Source organism: Vigna umbellata, chromosome 1 (genome assembly GCF_029865625.1).
Source record: "Vigna umbellata cultivar VRB3 chromosome 1, Vumbellata_1.0, whole genome shotgun sequence".
In the NCBI taxonomy this organism is placed as follows: domain Eukaryota; kingdom Viridiplantae; phylum Streptophyta; class Magnoliopsida; order Fabales; family Fabaceae; genus Vigna; species Vigna umbellata.
The window spans coordinates 81,729,309-81,749,650 of NC_142165.1; the positions used below are offsets into that span (position 1 = coordinate 81,729,309).

At 33.3% G+C, this 20,342-nt stretch overlaps 1 protein-coding gene across 3 annotated transcripts; it reads right to left on the reverse strand.

Moving 5' to 3' along the window:
- Positions 1 to 1,475: 1,475 nt before the first annotated feature.
- LOC124820421 (cysteine synthase, chloroplastic/chromoplastic) lies at positions 1,476 to 16,180 on the reverse strand. Of its 3 annotated transcripts, none has more exons than XM_088104396.1 (10): positions 15,734 to 16,174; positions 15,081 to 15,190; positions 14,243 to 14,300; positions 12,892 to 13,155; positions 11,405 to 11,542; positions 11,132 to 11,183; positions 10,953 to 11,032; positions 2,985 to 3,044; positions 2,587 to 2,667; positions 1,476 to 1,849 (listed from the first exon to the last, which is right to left on the reverse strand). In XM_088104396.1, exons 1-10 carry the CDS (start codon positions 15,959 to 15,961, stop codon positions 1,757 to 1,759), a joined length of 1,164 nt encoding a protein of 387 aa, XP_087960522.1. In that variant the 5' UTR covers positions 15,962 to 16,174; the 3' UTR covers positions 1,476 to 1,756. The 3 variants fall into 3 exon arrangements, with proteins under 3 accessions (XP_087960522.1, XP_087960524.1, XP_087960523.1); XM_088104398.1 differs by lacking the exon at positions 1,476 to 1,849 and adding an exon at positions 4,389 to 4,501 and having other exon boundaries at positions 2,595 to 2,667; positions 15,734 to 16,179; XM_088104397.1 differs by lacking the exons at positions 1,476 to 1,849; positions 2,587 to 2,667; positions 2,985 to 3,044 and adding exons at positions 4,119 to 4,286; positions 4,389 to 4,501 and having other exon boundaries at positions 15,734 to 16,180.
- Between the last annotated feature and the right edge of the window lie 4,162 nt (positions 16,181 to 20,342).

Sequence of the window (20,342 nt, forward strand, 5' to 3'; positions counted from 1 at the left end):
AAAAAATATAAAAACTCAACGGAATTAGATAAAACCTTACGGGTTTTACTCCTTACAAAATTCTAAGAACAATGAAACAAACGAAATTTCAAAACAAAGCACAAAACACAAACATCCAAAATTGTTTTGGATTTTCTTTATATGAGAAAAATTAAGATAGAAAAAGAAATTCAAACGAGAACCTTGCTCTAGATACGAGATGATATAATATGGATATCAGATTATACCTTTTGGTGTTAGATGATATGATCTTTTCCAAGAAAGAGTATGATCACTTATGAATTTGAATCCTCAAGAGGCGCAACAAAAATAAATAAGAGAACAACACGAAGTAAGATAAGTATAAGGGATGCCACAATCTAGTGGATTGATAAGTCAAATCAAAATTTGTCACAAAGATGTTAATCTTTGATTAGAATCAAAGTTCTAAATCAAGAAATAAGAAAATCTTCTCTCAAAGAAAGCAAATGCATATAATATGACTCAAAAGTGTTTATATCAACTTTTAGTACCTTTATATATAAGGACACATAAGTTTAAGAAAACCTAAAAACCCTAAAAAAAAGCTCAAGCCCAAAAACACAAAAACATAAACTAATTTCTAAAAGAAAACCTAAAGCATAAAAACATAGAAACATAAACTAATTTTCTTAAGAATTATTCTTCAAATATGTTTCAAGTCATGATCTTCATTCTTTCATGTCCTTTGAATGCCAAAGGCTCCTCCTCAAGTTCTTCTTATATAGAGTTATAGATAGTCCTCTATCAACCCGTCTCGACCTTTATCTCGGAAAAACACATGCCAATCATCACTACGAATCAATTCTTCTTGACCTTTGGTCCAATTCAAATTGATTTGACTTTCGGCTCGAGCTAAGTTTGTTGAGCCTTTAATCTGAACTGACTCCACTAAGTTTTCAATGTAAATCGACTTACATGAACCTTTAGCTTAAGTCCACTAGAAAAAAAAAATGGAATTTCAAATTTCTCTTTTAAAATATTTGAAATTCTTTTATTTTATTAATTTGAAATACCTTTTACAAAAATTTAAATTTCATTTTCTTTCTAATTACTAAGTTATTCTAGAATGAAAAACTATAAATTCTTGAAATAAATTAATTATCCTTTTAAATTATTAACTCATTCAACACAACATACAAGTCTTCTCAAGTGTTTCTTTATAGCAATGTTTTGCAGACTGAGAAATGACTCGAGTTAATTTTTTGAGGGACTTTTCATATATCACCTTTATAACAATCTTTTTGCAGACTGAAATGACTCAAGTTAATTTTATATAATAGAGACAGAAAGAACCACCTACAAGACAAATACAAGATCAAAAACTTAATTGAAAAATAAATCGTTCAAAAATCTAGTTAAAATTATCAAATAATTTATTGATTACAGTAGTTTAACCTTTTTTACCGGTAAAAATAGACGAGCGAGAGTCCAGAGGAGAGATGCACAGAAAGCGATAGATAAACAATTTCCCCAGTTATTTTATATAAGCGAAGCTGTCATACATGAAAAAGGGCAAAACAAGTAATTCCTACATCTGAAAGTTTTATCCCAAAGAGAGAAGAGAATAAACTCTTATTCAATCAAGGATCATTAATATGTGCTGTAAGTGAAATCAATGACCTGTATAGATTTATATAATTTTTTAAGGTAAAAAATGAGAAACATAGACATAGTATGGCATGTAATACAGATACTCGAGGCAAATGTGAAAGAAACATTAACAGGCAAAGTCGATTCATGGCTCAGGTTGCATTTTCTCACATTCTTCCCGAATTGACTGGAAAAGAAGAGTAGACAAATATCTTTCACCAAAGCTAGGGAAGACAACCTGCAAGCAGTAAATATTTTGCGCAATAGAATTAGAGTAACTTCTTACTGAAATTTCAATATCATATGAAGCGTTAAGAGGGAAAAAAGATAAAGTGGCAGAAAACAACTAACGAGAAACGTTTAAACAAACAAAAGAAAAAATGCGGATGTAAGTGATTCTCTTTCTGGCTACGTACCAAAAAACCATCCATCCCTCAATAGGAGAATAAAAATTTAATTTAAATTATATAATTCAGGCCAGTAACCATAAAAGAAAGGAAAGAGAAAAGAAACTTAGCCCACAATAATAGCGGGGGAAAGTACATAATAAACAATGAAAAGCATTTGCAGCCTTTTAAGCCTGAATACTCGGTAGATTCACACTGAGCACACCGTAGAAAAATCAATGTATAACCATGAATGCATAAGGATGAGCAAATACGACAAGACAACCATGTATAAGCTAAATGGATAAGAATTACAGTGTCCTACAATGCAAGCAACAGGATACTTATATAATATCGTATACTAGTGAACAGGACTACAATACCACACTTATCCTCAAGAACCAAAATCTAGATCTTATCTCGAAGGTTAGGTTGTTAAGAAAAAACATAATATGATCAGATTGGTAAAATGAGAACTCTATCTGCATGATGCTTTTGTAAATTCAGCAAAGATCCTTCTCTAGATGGAGTAAATTCCTTATACAAACTATGTATAGATTTTGATCTTTTTCGTAGGAAATATGCATACCCCAATAAGTTTTCCTGCATTTTCAGGCCTCTTTCCAACCTTCAAAGCAGCTGCGGCAGCAGCTCCAGAAGAAATTCCCACCTGTTCTCCAATTGAAATTAGCATGTAAGAGGCAAAGTATAAAGCAAACGCATATGAGCTTTACATTTATATCAGAATTAAGGTGTGACTAGATAATACACATGTTCTTATGTTCTATACAACAGGGTTTGGTAAGTATCATTCTTGAATATAAGTAACGTTTAATACGGTGAGTGTACTAAATAACATGATCTTGTGCATGATTGTTTCAACCAACTCGGGCATGTCTCGTTGTGTGTAAGTGCACAGGACATGCACACCAAAACACATTGAGAAACTTAAAATACACAAAGGGTTGAAAAATATGAAGGACTAACCAGCAAGCCTTCCTGGAGTGCTAATTGTTTTGCAGTTTCAACTGATTCATCACTTGATATCTACAAAATTCACAAAAGAGGATATTAATTACAATACAAATCAAGAAAATCATGACATTCAGTATCTATCCAGGTCAGGTCGTTCCCATATCACAGGCAGACAAATTTGACCAATTGAACAGAGCTCTAAATGTGGAAATAGTGGTCCTGAATTAATAAGAAGCCAGTGTATAAAAAAATGTTCGTTATTGACAGTAGAGTAAGCAAATGCTTACAGAGATAAAGCAAGTCTAAAAACCGAATGCCCATGAAAGATAAACTCTCTGTTTCATGGTAACCAATTTTGCATAATTCATTCCTGTCCAGGATGAAAGATAATCTCTATTAACTAATATGTGCAATGTATAGCAGTATAACATGTTCACAACCCAACTGTGAATATCAATAAAGCTTGCCATGAAACAGTCAACAAACCAGGTCCTTAAAAACTTCAGTAACAGATGACAATTAATATATGTGAATAATTCAACTAAATTGTCAAAACCGTGATTGGAGTGGTATTAATTGGCACAGTGTATTTTAGGAAGTCTTTTATTTAAATGTGCTGTATTTCTGTAACTGCTGGGTGCTGCCATTAATAGGCTATTTATGTTTGATTGATCCCGTAATGTTAGGGATTTGTCCAGTAGAATTAGCAGCCCATATTTCCTAAAATATGCTGCTGACTTATGTATACAAATAGAGGTTAACAACCTCATAAGAAAGAATAAGAAAGTATTCTATCCTACATTTGAGATGGTATCAGAGTCATGGTTAGAGCCTATCCTAGCGAGTTCTAAGTGGGCATTCTATTCTTCTATTCCACCCGCAATCGGGCCGCTATTGGACCACCCAATTTCTACTATCACGCACGAGATGTCTATACCTCGGCGTGAAGGGGGTGTGTTGGAAGTCCCACATCGACTAGAAATAAGGCCAATTTATAATATATAAGTGAGGTGCAAACCTCACCTTACAAGCCGGTTTTGTGGGGTTGAGTTAGGCTTTAAACCCACTTACTAACAAGTTAGGCTTTAAACCCACTTACTAACATGGTATCAGAGCTCCCGATTCTTGGGAGTCTCTGACCGTGTTATTTATTCTGAATCGCAGCCTTTATTGTTGCTTGACCTTTAACCTAAAACTGCACCAGCCTTTATTGCTGTGCCACCGTCAAGCCTTCATTGCTTATCGTGAGTGCACCTAGTCATGGCGGAAGTGGTGAACTTGGAAACTGGGGACAGAATCCAGACGGCTGGAGAACTGCAAAATATCCATTCCGCTTATAGGTTAGATGGAAAAAACTATCTCAAATGGTCTCAAATTATTAGGACCATACTGAAAGGGAAAGGGAAGATCAGTCACCTGACTGGTAATGCACCGGATGAGATGGATCCCAAATTCAAGTCATGGGATGAAGAAGACTCCATGATCATGGCGTGGCTGTGGAATTCAATGTCTCCAGAAATCAGTGATACCTGCATGTTTCTAAAATCAGCAAGGGAAATCTGGGAGGCAGTAGAACAAACTTACTCTAAGGCCAAGGATGCTGCTCAAATTTATGATGTAAAGGTGAAAACCGTGGCTGCCAAACAGGGAGGTAAATCTGTAACGGAATATGCCAATCAACTTAAGTCCCTATGGATGGAATTGGATCACTATCGGGTTATAAAAGCAAAGTGTTCAGAAGACTCAGCAATTCTAAAAGAGTTTATTGAACAAGATAGGGTCTATGACTTTTTGGTGGGTTTAAATCCTGAATATGACCAGGTCCGAATTCAAATCTTGGGAAAGGAGAAAGTCCCAGGGCTAAATGAAGTGGTAGCCATTATTCGGAGTGAAGAAAGCAGAAGAGGGCTGATGCTGGAAGCCTCAACCACCGAAAGCTCTGCAATGATAGCTGAAGGAGGAACAAGTATGGTTGCCAACCAGAAGAAAAACTGGGGTCCTAGTATGGAGAAGAGACATGAGGAGATTTGGTGTACCCATTGTAACAAGCCACGCCACACAAAGGAAAAGTGCTGGAAATTACATGGAAAGCCCCCAAGCCGAGAATGGGGGCTGAAAGATGGGAGGACCTCAAGCAAAGAATGGGGGCCGAAAGGAGAAGATGGGAAAACCTCAGGCCGAGAATGGGGATGGAAGGGAGGCCCACAGAAAAAAGGAGGAGGGCAAGCATACATTGCTAATGGACAAGGTGCAGAATCTGTCCAGTTGAATCATGAAGAGATAGAACGGGTAAGATCCATCCTCAGTAAATTGGAGAAGCCTACAGGTACGTGCTCCTTGACATATTCTGGTAAGTTTCCATTACAGTTTGGACTTAATGTTTCAGATACACCATTTACACATTACTGGATATTAGACTCTGGAGCCACTGACCATATGACCCCATTACCTAAATATTTCTCCACATATTCCCCATGTCCTAGTAACAAGAAAATTTCCACAGCAGATGGAACCCTCATAACTGCAGCCGGACAAGGAGAAGTCCAAATAAGCCCATCCATAACCTTAAAAAATGTCCTTCATGTCCCTAAATTATCCACCAACCTAATTTCTATACAAAAACTCACTAAAGATCTTGCATGTAATGTTGTTTTTTATAGCAACACTTGTATATTGCAGGACAAGAACTCGGGGAGGACGATTGGACATGCTAGAGAATGGAATGGCCTATACTACATGGAGGATCCTAATCTGCCTACCAAGAGTCTCATTTCTAAATCCACCATGACCAATAAAGAGAAGGTTCAACTTTATCATTGCCGTTTAGGACATCCGTCATTTCGAGTTGTGAAAGTACTCTTTCCTTCCTTGTTTAAAAATTTAAGTGTGGAGAGTCTTCATTGTGAGGTGTGTGAGTTAGCAAAACATAAACGTGTACCGTTTCCCATGAGCAATAAGATGAGTCCTTTCCCATTTTCTCTTGTTCATACTGATGTATGGGGTCCTGCTTATGTTCCTAATATTTCCGGTGCTAAATGGTTTTTAACATTCATTGATGATTGTACCCGGGTGACTTGGGTTTTTTTATTGAAACAAAAATCTGAAGTTAGCTCTGTGTTTGTCCAGTTTGTCTCTATGATTAAAAATCAATTTGGGGTCAGTATCAAAAGAATGAGGTCTGATAATGCCAAGGACTACTTTAATCTTGTACTAAACTCTTTTTGCCAAAAGGAAGGGATAATCCATGAGTCCTCATGTGTGAACACACCTCAACAGAATGGGATTGCAGAAAGGAAAAATGGTCACCTTTTAGATCAAACTAGAGCTTTACTTTTTCAAAATCATGTTCCTAAAAGATTTTGGGGGGAAGCCCTTCTTACCGCCACTTATCTAATCAATAGACTACCTACTAGAGTTTTAAACTCAAAAAGTCCCATGGAAGTTCTATCCTCATTCTACCCACACCTTGACCCTACAAATAAACTTCAACCTAGAATATTTGGGTGTGTATCCTTTGTACATGTTCATAGTAATGAAAGGGGGAAATTGGATCCTAGAGCTGTCAAATGTGTTTTCTTAGGATACTCTACCACACAAAAAGGGTACAAATGTTTTCAACCCGGTTCAAAACGATTCTATGTGTCCAGAGATGTCACCTTCAATGAACAAGAAAGCTATTTCAAACAGCCTCATCTTCAGGGGGAGAATGTTAGAGAGGAAGATGAGACTCTCATGTTCCCAAACATGACGTTTGGGCCTGAAACTAGGACAAATGGCAGCATTGTTACTGAACCCGGGACTGCTGAACCCGTGAGATCTACACCTGATGGTGGTGGCAAATTTGGAAAGGTATACTCAAGGAGAGAAAAGGCCATTCTAGAATCTAGCAATGTCCAAGAATCCAACCCACCATCACTACATGAGGTAACGCCTTCAAATCCTATAAATTCTGATAATTCTAATGAGTTTGTTTCTGAAAATCTAGAAGCACAGGTGGACCAAACCCTTGATCTACCCATTGCCCTTAGAAAGGGAACTAGAACTTGCACCCAACAGCCACTTTACCCACTATCAAATTTCGTATCCTTTGAAAAATTCTCACCTACCCATAAAACCTTTCTCACTAACCTCAACTCCACACACACACCTTCCTCTGTATCTGAAGCATTGTCTGACAGGAAATGGAAAAATGCCATGGATGTGGAAATGGAGGCGTTAAACAAGAATAGGACCTGGGAACTTGTCACCCTACCTCCTGGAAAAAAACCAGTGGGATGTAAGTGGGTATATGCAATAAAGTATAGGGCTGATGGGACAATTGAACGGTACAAGGCAAGGTTGGTGGCCAAAGGCTTCACTCAAACCTATGGAGTTGATTACTTGGAGACATTTGCCCCAGTTGCTAAGATGAACACGGTCAGAGTATTATTATCACTAGCAGCAAATAATGATTGGGATCTGCGACAGTTTGATGTGAAGAATGCATTTTTACATGGAGACCTTGAAGAAGAAATATACATGGAGTTGCCCACTGGTTACAAGGAACAGGTTGCTGCTGGAACTGTTTGCAAATTAAGAAAAGCTCTATATGGGCTGAAACAATCTCCAAGAGCATGGTTTGGAAGATTTACCAAAGTGATGACAGGTCTAGGCTACAAACAGAGCCAAGGGGATCACACATTATTTATCAAACATTCAGCTTCAGGGGGAGTAACAATTCTATTAGTGTATGTAGATGATATTATAGTGAGTGGGGACGACAAAAGGGAACAACAAGTGTTAAGCGAATGTCTTGCCAAGGAATTTGAAATCAAGACACTAGGAAGGCTTAAATATTTTTTGGGAATCGAAGTGGCTCATTCTAAGAAAGGAATCTTCATATCTCAACAAAAATATATTACAGACTTGCTTAGAGAAACAGGGAAGACAGGCTGTAGACCAGCGAGTACTCCAGTTGATCCAAATATAAAATTGGGAAGTATGGAGGATGATATTGCTGTGGACAGGGAAATGTATCAAAGACTTGTGGGCAGACTTATTTACTTATCGCACACTAGACCAGACATTGCGTTTGCTGTAAGTCTAGTCAGCCAGTTTATGCACCAACCAAAGGAAGCACACCTACAAGCTGCTCTTAGAATTGTCCAGTACTTGAAAGGGACCGCTGGAAGAGGGATTTTGTTCAAACGGAACAAGAGTGTAAGCCTTGAAGCATATACGGATGCAGACTATGCTGGGTCAGTGGTAGATAGGAGATCAACCACAGGATACTGCACCTTCCTTGGTGGAAACTTGGTGACTTGGAAGAGTAAAAAACAGAGTGTAGTGGCTAGATCAAGTGCTGAAGCCGAATTTCGAGCAATGGCCCACGGAATATGTGAACTTTTATGGCTGAAGATTATATTGGAAGACTTGAAGATAAAGTGGGATGAACCTATGAGGCTATATTGTGACAATAAATCTGCAATTAGCATAGCCCATAACCCGGTGCAGCATGATAGAACCAAACATATTGAAGTTGATAGACACTTTATAAAGGAAAAGCTAGACAGTGGCATGATTTGCACCCCATATGTATCTACTCAGAACCAACTTGCAGACATACTCACCAAGGGACTGAATTGCATTAACTTTGAAGGAATTGTCTCCAAGCTGGGAATGGAAAATACCTATTCACCAGCTTGAGGGGGAGTGTCAAAACCGTGATTGGAGTGGTATTAATTGGCACAGTGTATTTTAGGAAGTCTTTTATTTAAATGTGCTGTATTTCTGTAACTGCTGGGTGCTGCCATTAATAGGCTATTTATGTTTGATTGATCCCGTAATGTTAGGGATTTGTCCAGTAGAATTAGCAGCCCATATTTCCTAAAATATGCTGCTGACTTATGTATACAAATAGAGGTTAACAACCTCATAAGAAAGAATAAGAAAGTATTCTATCCTACATTTGAGATAAATACTACAAGTATGCATGTGATAAAATCAGAAGGAAACACCTAAGTTACCAACAATGTATCAAACATTATGTTGTGGAATAACTCAAATAAGCCCACTACAGATGCGTCTACCACACAAACAATATATGATACCAGAAACCCGCAAGCATAGTAGGCAGAAGGTAAGCCAAAGAACAAGAAAGAATCACAAATGTGGTTCAATTGAAGGATCAACGAACTTCAATCTCCGTCCACAACATAATTCACTATAATTAGAGTTTACAACTTGTAATTTTTCTCTCCCAGTAAACTCTCAATCAGGCAAAACTCAAATTTAATCACAACACAACTGATGATATAAAGTTCCTATTTATACAACAATACCGTTATAACAAATTCTATAACTTACGTGACCTAAACTAATGAGGAAAACATGTGAACAGTATTTCCCACTATTGGACAGGAAAGTCACTTAAACAGTTTCTCTAGAAGGTCCAAATCTTAGTGAATGCTAAGAGACTAAATAGATAGTCTCACCACATATGGTAGAAGTTGCATATCATCTACTCAACCGTCTGGTATAGATGGTATAGTTAAACAGTTCAGGAACCATTAGAAAAGATTTCAGTGAGCCAATCTTCACACATTATTTCCCATTTTGATACAATGACCAATAATACATCAATAAATATCCCTTAGCCCTTTTTAACAAAGACGGACCTAGATTTGTACAAGGGTAAGTAGGAACTGAAACTTCAAGGAAATAGACATCGGAAAATTAGAAAGTGAGACTAAACATTTCATTACATTTATTAAAAACCAGAATTGTCACCTCTGATCATTGCACGATAAGCAAAGACGATCATCGGAAATACAACAATGTTATGACACTGAGTACCTACTAGGCACTAGATGGGGGACATTGAGTTGAGATAGCAACAACATTTTCGTTCAGGTTAACACCAATATTCAAATAATTAGAGTGAAGATGACAACAAGTTCGAGTGACAAGGGTAGTACCCGTTCTATCTGAAAACTTTTTGCCACGTTACCCATTGGATACTTGCTTCAAAATTGTTTGCAGATTATTTTATACTAAAAGATATCCATGGATGCTTCTTAATTTTGTATTTTTCTTTTTTTGTACATTTTTTATTAAATTACTTAAATCTTAAAAAAATCAAAAAATTATCCTAAAGTAGTCCAAATAAAATTGCATCGTACATCATTAGTAAAAGTAAAAGTAGACCTTTTAAAAAACAAATTCAAATAAGTTGCACTGCAAGTTATAAAATTAAATAAAATTCATACTTTGAAAACAACTAAATTCTAAAGAAATACCTAAACAAAAATCACTAACAATATGAGTTAAGCCCAAAATACAAATAAAAAATAATAAAAACTAACTAAAGATAAAAGATAAAAAGAAGATGAAGATAATATATCTAAAAGATATAAAGACATTATCGTTAAATTTGGAATTAAATATTACAAAAGTAGATTTTAGAAGCTGATGCAAAATGTAAATTTGGTACACACACACATATTTATCCATACATATATACATATATATATATATATATATATATATATATATATATATATATGTGTATATATATATATATATACACACACACACATATATATACACGTAGACATGCACATTTAGATAAATAAATATTAACATATGGCGGGTATCACAAAATAAGGATATTGTGATACCCGTAGCCTCTCTAGTATGAAGTTGGTAATTAAAAGTATCCATCTTGTTTTACCCGTAGATATTTGTAGGTATAACTCGTCTAGTATTTTCGCAAATGCTTGATAGACAAGAAGTATTTGTTGTGCAAATAATGCATGCATGTTTGTCAGAAGAATTACATGCAACAGAGTCAAACACAATGATTCAAATTTCAAAATCCAACGAATTCTGCTTTTGAAGATAATTAGTACTAAATTTTAAAGCACTGAGTTTAGGAAACAAAAAAACTCATTAGATTATAACATAAATGGTAAAAGACAACTGGAAAGTGTAAGAACAGACCGCTATAACTTCATCAAGCACATCTTGATCCAAATTCCCGGGCACAAAACCAGCTCCGATACCCTGAATTTTGTGAGGTCCTGTAGTTCATAAAACAGAAAAGATACAACTTCTTAAAAAGAAATTAAAATTAAAATATTGGATTTATAATCTGTAGAAACTTTTTTCTGGTTTTGTACCTGGCTTTCCCCCTGAAAGTATGTTGCTTTCCAGAGGCTCTACACCAATAACCTGATACATAATGAAAAAAAGCTTAACAGGACCCAACAACATAGAAAGCTTTCCTACAAGAAATATACTTTGGATGATAAGACATGAGCAGTGAATGGAGTGCATAGATTGATATACACATAGAGCTAGTATTTTATGTATGGAAGATTCTTTTTCGTCATTATATTCATTGATAATATTAGATTAATTTGGGTTAGGCAATGCCATTGACAAAGATGTACCTGTATTTTTGGGTTTTGTTGTTTTAAGAATCGACCAACTCCAGAAACAGTTCCGCCAGTTCCAATTCCTGCAACTAAAATATCTATCTTTCCCCTTGTATCTTCCCATATCTCTGGACCAGTTGTCTCAAAATGAACCTGTATAGTTGAATCAAACTTTGTACATCAGATCATTCGGCAGCATATCACACTAAATACGTAAGACATTTCAATCAAGTTGGTCATATTGTCTCTCAATTTGAACACTTTCCCAACTTTTCTTTTATGTAGCAATTTTAGGAAATTTAGGAGCCAAAATTAAAACCGGGGGGGGGGGGGTTGAACTACATGACTTTGTTACTTTTAGAGAACCCTGTAACTAAGTTCAATCTTGTGAGTTTCATGTGTCAAGACAAAGTTTTGCTGAAAACCGAGAACAGAAGAATGAATTAAGGAGGAGAATGACCACAGGAAAGAAAAAAGCAGTTCCTTTACAAAAGAAGCTCCTCTAAAAGACCACAAGAAGAAAAGACAGAGAAGCTAAGAATTAAAAAAAAAAATCTCATGCCATCTTTTACCTTGACTAAATACCATCAATCAACAGTAAAAATGATTGTAGGCAGACAACTATTTTCTAAAGCCAAGTGAAATAGTGTTTGAAATAAAATTAAGCTTTTTCCAACAATAAGTACATGTGAAAGTAATTTGAAACGGTTTATTGCGAGTAACATTACCAAGGACATCATACCATGGGAGAAAGTAACCCAAGAGTGGGTTTGATGAAGTTCTCATTGCTGCCAGCTAAGTTCTATGGTAATATAATTTATGGAAAACAGTTCCTACTATAAATAACACCAACAAGATTGATGAAATCTTCATTGCTGCCCACTCGGGTTCTAAAATTAGGTTTTCAGTAGAAGAACAGTTCTTACTAGAATCAACAATAATGATTTTTTGCAGCTGCCCAGACCAAGCAACATTTTATCTCCGGATAGTTATCTGTCTGTGTAACTACACTTGATAAATGGCTATGGAAATTCTAACACATTGTACAGCTGATACATACATAAGGGCGCTGAAGTTGGATTAGGCTCATTGGTATGTTCGGAGAAACTTGGTTATGCTCTCATACTCACAGCTATGAATATTTTCTTATAATTATATTCATGGGCTTGATAAGAAAACGGAGGACTGAGGTCAAAGTGTGGTGGAAAGGCAACTGGCGGTATACTTTGTTATTTGGTGCCTTTAGCTGGAGAAAAATGCATTTATCTTCAAGGAAAATTTTGCTTTTGCATTCCGTTAACCTGGACTTTAGACTAAAGCTTTAAATAAGGCTTCCAACCAAAGATAAGTAAAAGACGTATCAATTACCAAATCTATGTACGACTGTACAACATACAGTTCTAACCCGGACACTGGAGCTAATGGTGCACCCTATATAGAATCCTATTTCCAGGAACACGGAATTCATGGACTTAAACATAGAATAAGCTGTTATAATTTACCTTAGGATTTGAAGGATTATCAAATTGTTGAAGCATGTATGCGTCAGGGGTATTTTTCAAAATTTCTTCAGCCTTTTGAACTGCACCATTCATGCCCTTTGCTGCATCAGTCAAAACAAGCTCAGCACCAAATGCTTTCAAAAGAACTCGTCTTTCTAAACTCATTGAAGCAGGCATTGTCAAAATCAGTTTATATCCTCTTGAAGCTGCTATAAAGGCGAGACCAATTCCAGTGTTCCCACTGGTAGGTTCCACCAATATACTCTGAAATGCACATGAGAAGCAAGTTAACTCAGACAAGAAATGATCAAGCAACATTAAAATTATATAGCCACAGGTAATATGAAAATAAAGTAAATCACACAAAAATTCATCTAGCTCCTATGTAGACCACAATATGAAACATAAATGTAAAGGAAACAATACTGCCTCATTGCACCGCAAAAGCAAAATGTTTGACTTGACAAAATGTGCATACTAAGTCGTGGTTCTAGAATTGTCAAACCAGTAAATATCCCCACAAAGATGTGTAAAGTGTCATTTTGGTAATAAAAAAAAGGTTATAATGAACGCATTAAACTCATTAAGGCATATAAAGACTCAACATTTGAAAAATTTGCTCATACTAAGTCACATTATAAAAGCATAACATACACCAAAGTATGGTAGTATAATTTCTTGACAAAGGATCTATTTGGAAAAATATCACCATAAAGACTTCTAGAATAGATAAATAAGAAGAAGAAAATGAAGTGAAACTTCTTCAAAAATTATAATTAACTTGTGGACAAGTAAAAACATAAATGATTAAAGAACAATGAGAGATCTTCTACAAACTAGCTTATGCATAAACTAATTTTAACTTACGAAAATGATCATTTCATTTTTTTTCTTTGTATGTTTATCCCCTATAAGTTCTTATGGAGAAGTTTAACTTTTCGGTTTGAATATAAAAAAGTCATTGACAAGGTGCACAGTTAGTTTTATTTATAGTCCACAGGAAGGTGTAGCACAGTGGTGAAGCACAGGAGTATAGAGATTTCGACATAATACACCATATACGTCAATTAGGTCAGATACTATTTTTAAAAATTTATAGTTATATCCAAAAATTTATTTTTAGCTTCAATTAATGCTTGCTAAGGCATTACATGTGTGACTTTGGAACAATACTGCTAAGATCAATCATATAACAATTTGATACCTAAATAGAAAATGCCAAGCATGGTAAGAATAAGTTTTTAAAGGCCTGCATTAGCCATGGCTGACAAGCAGCTAGAGTTGTAGTGAAATCAAATATTATAAGAAGTCACAAACTATGACATCCACATTTTCTTTCTACCATTTATACCTTCCCAGGTGTTATAGCTCCTCTCTGCTCAGCATCATTTATCATGCTAAAACCAATCCTGCAAGATGAAAAATTGGAAGCCTTAAAGAAGAAAAAAATACTACAGAAAGAATAAACCTCCAATATGCAAATTTATGTGGCCAAATAAATTATGCAAGAGCAAAGAAGCACCAGCATCAGTCTCTTGAATTTTGAGTTTATACCTAACGATAACTGAAATTATCATCAAATAGTAGATACATAATCAAGTGTCTTTTACTAGAACCATAAAAGGAGTTAAATGTACATCCATATTGAAATCCAATACATAAGGCTATCCACGTCAACAAATAACAACAAAATTAATATAAAATCAGCACAGAAATCAATAACAAAATTAAACCAGATAATTTTGTCACTTGAAACATGGACTTGTTTGGTTTAAGATACTTAATGATATCCAATACTTATTGAAAGCTTTAAATCAATAGCAACAAAAAGAATAAAATCCAGCAAAGTAATCAATAACAAAATCAAAACCAGCTAATTTTGTCACTTGAAACATTCTGGATTTGTTTGGTTTAAGAAAAATTTTCTGTTTTCATATTCTATTTTCATTTTCAGCAACACACTCTTTATAATTGGTTTAACTTCCAAATAATAAATACAATTCTCACATTTTAAAGAGTACGCCAAAAAATCATCTTATTAACATTCCTTGGTCACTAAAAATGCCAAATAATTTCTGCTTTATTTCATGCCGTCAAGAGATATTCACAAAATCATTTTCACTGAGACTACAAACACGATTAGAGATCTCACATGTTTAACAAGCAACTAATCAAATTCAAGTTCTCACCTGTCTTTGACACTACAACACGGCTCCATAATCTCAAGCTTTGCAGCAATATTGGCCACAGAACCCTTCACAATATTGTTGAGGTAAACCATTGGCGTTTTCCCTATGAGCTGTGCCACGTCAACAGAAAAAAGAACCAAACAAATTAAGATTTATCCTTGAAGTTGATTTCACACACAGAAATCAAACGACAAAAGTTCGTTAATAGAATAAAAGTTTCTCCTCGGTAAGCTATGTTGTATAGATTATGTGCCTGTTTAGAGAAACTTCTTCGTAGGCACTTGTAAGAGGGGGGGAAAGAAAAAAAAATGAAATCATTTTCTCCAAGATAAAAAATTAGTTCATACCTCAGCTAATTTGTTAAAGTTATTGACTGATAGCTTCATAAAAAATCTGGTTTTCATCTCATGGAGCATGTGATTTAGCTCATGCAAAAGCTAATTTAATATTTACTTCTTTTTTTTCTCTTCCAAAAATGCCAACCCTCCAAACAGACCCTACGAGAGATAAAATAGACCTCCAATTTTAATTAAGAACAACGGTAAAAGCATCTAAGCAACTCATCTAAGCAAGTGTATCCCAAAGAAAATGAAAAAAAGGTGAAGAAATTTCCAGCAACACATTCAGAGGCTTGAAAATTCAGTTAAACTGACCTGCGTAACGTCTTCAGCAATGTTGAGACCCTCAATTTCAGTTTGGGGCTTAACGGAGACAGCTTTGCAGACAACGGGGGAAGGCGACGAGATCCTCGTGACGAGTGGTCTCGAAGAGCGGCCGTTGCCGGGCCTGAGTGACGTGGCGGTGGAGACGGTGGTGAAAGGGTGGAGAGTGGGAGCACGCGAAGAACAGGTGAACGAGTTGACGAAGGAAGCAGAAGCCATTGTTGTTGATTGGGGAAATGTCACAACGAAAAGAAGGTTAGGAAGTGGAGAACGACGACGTTTGATGAGCGCAGTCGAAACTGATTTGCCGAACGAAAATGGCAAGTTACTGCAGAATCGCTCGGACTCACTTCACAGTATCCTTTTGTAGTTGCTCCCACGAATGGGCATTGGAAGATGGGTCGCAATTGCAGGGTCCGTTGGCTTGGCAGAAGAGCCAATGATAAGTTTGCAAATATAATAAATCAGACAAATCAACGTTTAACGCAACTACTGTGGTAATTATATCACCATTGTTCTTCACTGTCACACTGCATATGATTTTAATTATTACTTTACTGGCTAATAAGAATTACATCAGTCTAATACAAATATTTAATAGCTGAAAAATCATATAGTCAGGAGAAAAACTCTGTTAATCATTATCAATCACTCAAGTTTTTCAAACCAATTATACCAAATAAAATGTGTTTCATTTTTTTAATAACTGAAATCACTTTTGATAAATGTAAACAGTAAAAGGATATAAATTTTTACCCCGTAGAAAATCAACATTTTAAATATTTTGCAGAAGTAAAATTTTATTTATATTTAAAAATTAAAATGTAGTGATCATGCTCGCATAATATTAAATTGTTATATTATTTTCTAATCACAGATAATTACTTATATAGTTTTTAACATAATAAAAAGATGAAGAAACCTACAAATATAATTTTCAAGTGTTTTTGAAAATTCTAATAATTATTGTTGGTACATCTTTACCTTTTCATTTTAATGTTGTTTTTTAATTAAAAGAAAAAGTCCAACATTTTTGTTAGTTTTTTAATTAAAAAAAAGTCCAACATTTTTGTCATGTTAGAAGACAAACAAAATTGTATTAAAAATGGCTTAAGAATTCAATATTATTGAAAAAGCTAGGAGAAAATAGAAAAACTTAGTAGACTTTTCGCACAGAAAATTTTAAACCATTCATTAAAAAAGCGACATGGAAATTGTGATTTTGTTTTATTTTGACAAAAATTAATTAAAAAAAAGCTTCCCGTCATAATAGTAATTATTTAAGTGGGGATTAAATGTAAAGTTACTAAACGTTTTAAAAAAAATGGAACATTGTTTGAAATAAACATATATTTTATGATAAATAAATATGATTTATAAATTTTCTAAAAGCTAATTCCTACAGAAGTGATTTAATTAGAGGTAAGATATTCTCTGCGTAGAACAACACTTCAGAACATTCTTTTAAATTAAGGAATCAAAGAATAAATTATCAAATTAAAACCTAAATTAACATTATACGGAAAAATAAATACCCTGAAATTATATACCTGTTGACTTGTTCCAAAGTCTTGACATATTGGATAGACGCGGGGTTGATGACGTAATAGAGATCACGAAAATTATTGATATTTTCTATAAAAATGGCAATATTTTGACTTTTAAGAAATAAACGAAAATAACATTTTAGTGATTTTTAAATGTATTTGATAAAAATATTTATATTTTATGACTATGTGTATATCTGACCTAAATGTGTTAAGTTCTATAGTTAAATAAATATTCATTACTGTCAGTTTATTATATATTTTAATATTCATTATGTTAATCCTATATATCAACAAATTGATAAGTTTATTTAAATTACATAAAGACATAAAAGAAATAAATACACATGTATTTAATAAGTAAAGATGCTCTGACATTTATACTCACTATTATATTCATTATTCTTTCCAAATTTATTACAATGACCAAAATCATCAGCCTATATCTCTATATATCAACAAAACAAATAGATCAATAAACTTAAAATATGGAATTAAACAACAATTTGATTAAAATCCAAATAAATCCAATTAGGTCAATTTCAATTAAAATAATGAGTTTAAACATAAATACATTCCAATAACCTAAGATTAAAGGTGCTAAGTGAGAATAAAATTATATTCATCGTATTTATTATTATATTATCCTCAATTACATCATTTTTAAGAACAATAAACTTATAGACAATATTATATTTTACATACCCTGAAAACATGTAACCAAATCAAAAGTTTTAGAATGTGTAATCTTTTCTTAAGATCAATTAACATTACTTTAGTTAAGCAACCCATACTTTTAGGTATTTAATTTGGTAATTTTTCACATATCATAGGGTGTTGTGTAAATTTTCATAAGTGGTGTCCTATTTTTTGTAAAAAAGACATGTTGTAAGAAAAGTGCTTCTTTATAAAAATCATAAGAAACAATAGAAATAATAAGCATAATACTTACCATAAGAGTGTCAAGTTACTATGTTTTACTCAAATGAATATGGTATGGATTATTACTTCATTAATAATGTGTTCTTTCACACAATAGTCATTAGTTCATCATCATTTTCCAATCTAAATCATTAATTTTTCTATTTAATTGATTTTTTACTTTTGTTTTGTAAGTTAAAAATATGTCAAACACTTAAGTACTCTTTAGCATACTTAAAATAATCATATACAAAGGTTACAAAATGAATTAATCACTTCAATATATGTTATGTTTCAAGTTAACAAAATCATATGAATTAAACTAGAGTTTAGTTTCACAAATATCACATTTTTCAATTTATTTGTGATATTCACGTTTTCTAAAATAACATGCAACATACCAATAAAAGTTAATAATATAAGCAAAAAATTTGAATTCACATTAATCAATAACTTCAAAAAGTAATAAAAAAATAGGACTTGATCACAATATTTCTTTTCCACAAACATACTATTTTTTTCATAACAATCTTATTAAACTAAAATGACACTTTAACCCCAATTTTCACAAGGATGCTACACATACTAAATTAACTCTAAGTGAGGAAACATGTAGCATGTCACTTAAAGCAAAGATTCTTTTGAGATGCAAGCTTTATAAGAAATTTTTCTTACTTGAAACTAGAATTGTCTTAAAATTATCAAGACCTCATTCTCCTTAAACTTTGATGGAGGTTTGTTCTAATATGCAAAAATACATCACAAAGCCAAGTTCAAAAACAATTGAACCTCAACATGTAATACACCTTTTAAGAAAAAAAAATCATGGTAGAGTTTCAACTTTCAAAGTGAATATGCGATGTTTGATTCTAATAATATTATCTTAATGGAATTGAGATTAAAACATTAATGTCGTCTATAAAAATAGAAAAGTGACTTCAAAGATGAAACATCATTCCCCTTATATCTCAATGAAAGAATTTTTTTATATCTTTAATAGTCTCATATCACTTAAAAGTCATGACCAAAGACAATTTAAATATACATTCATCTATTAACCTTCTCAAACCATTTTCTAAAGATAAAATTGTAACAAAATTTTGAATTCCGAAATGAATAATATATTGGATAGGATAGGGTGATTAATCCTAATAACATTATGTGAACAAATTTAAGCTTAGTATAACAAAAACTCAAAATAACAAAATAATTATATATTTAGAAAATAAAATAAGAAAATATATTAAAAATATAAAAATTAAATAAATTTCAAACTCTACTTAGAAAACTTAAATGAAGCTCAATCACATAAATGTCTACGTATACGATTCGCAGTTCATCTTGAAAGTATAAAACATATCAATATATAAATGTTGAAGAGTGAGCCAGTTAATATGGGACTTTTATCTTTTCATATATAACATATGACTTCACAATAAATATTACATACTATTAGTAAAGTTCACTTATCCTTTTAGTTTTCTTTAATTTTCAGCCTTGTGTAAAAGTGTCTTTTTACTATAAATAAGATAACATATTTTATAAATATTAAGTCAAAATTTTACGCATTCACATATACATGCAATTTTTAAATTGAAAAATTGAATACACAATTTTAAGTGTTTTTATATACTATTTTCTTATTAAGTTTTCTTTCAATGATTAACTATATTTTTTTTATGCGAGTGAGTTATTAATGTCAAATTTCAGCAAAAAATAAAATTAAAAAATCCAAGTAATATATCTGAGCTTTAAAAATACTAATATCGCATATTTAGAAGAAAAAAATCACATGCAATACAGAGAATCCGACTACTTAAATTATAAACAAATCAAGAAATTGCATAAGAAAAGTTAAAAAGCACCCCAAAAAAAAAAATCAAATCAATGAAAGTGTCCAGGTTCACCCAAATAAATCAAATGAATGGGGACCAGGAAACAAATGTATGGAAACAAAAATATGTGTGGAAGTAAAACAATCGTTTTTTTCTATATATACAAGACAAAAGTATTTCCTTTTTCCCCAACTAAAAGACAGAATCTATCACAGAACAAGAAAGCGAAACCAGACATTTTTGTTGCTTAATTAATACTACTACTTAGAAACGTCATTAATAATTTTGATTCGTTTT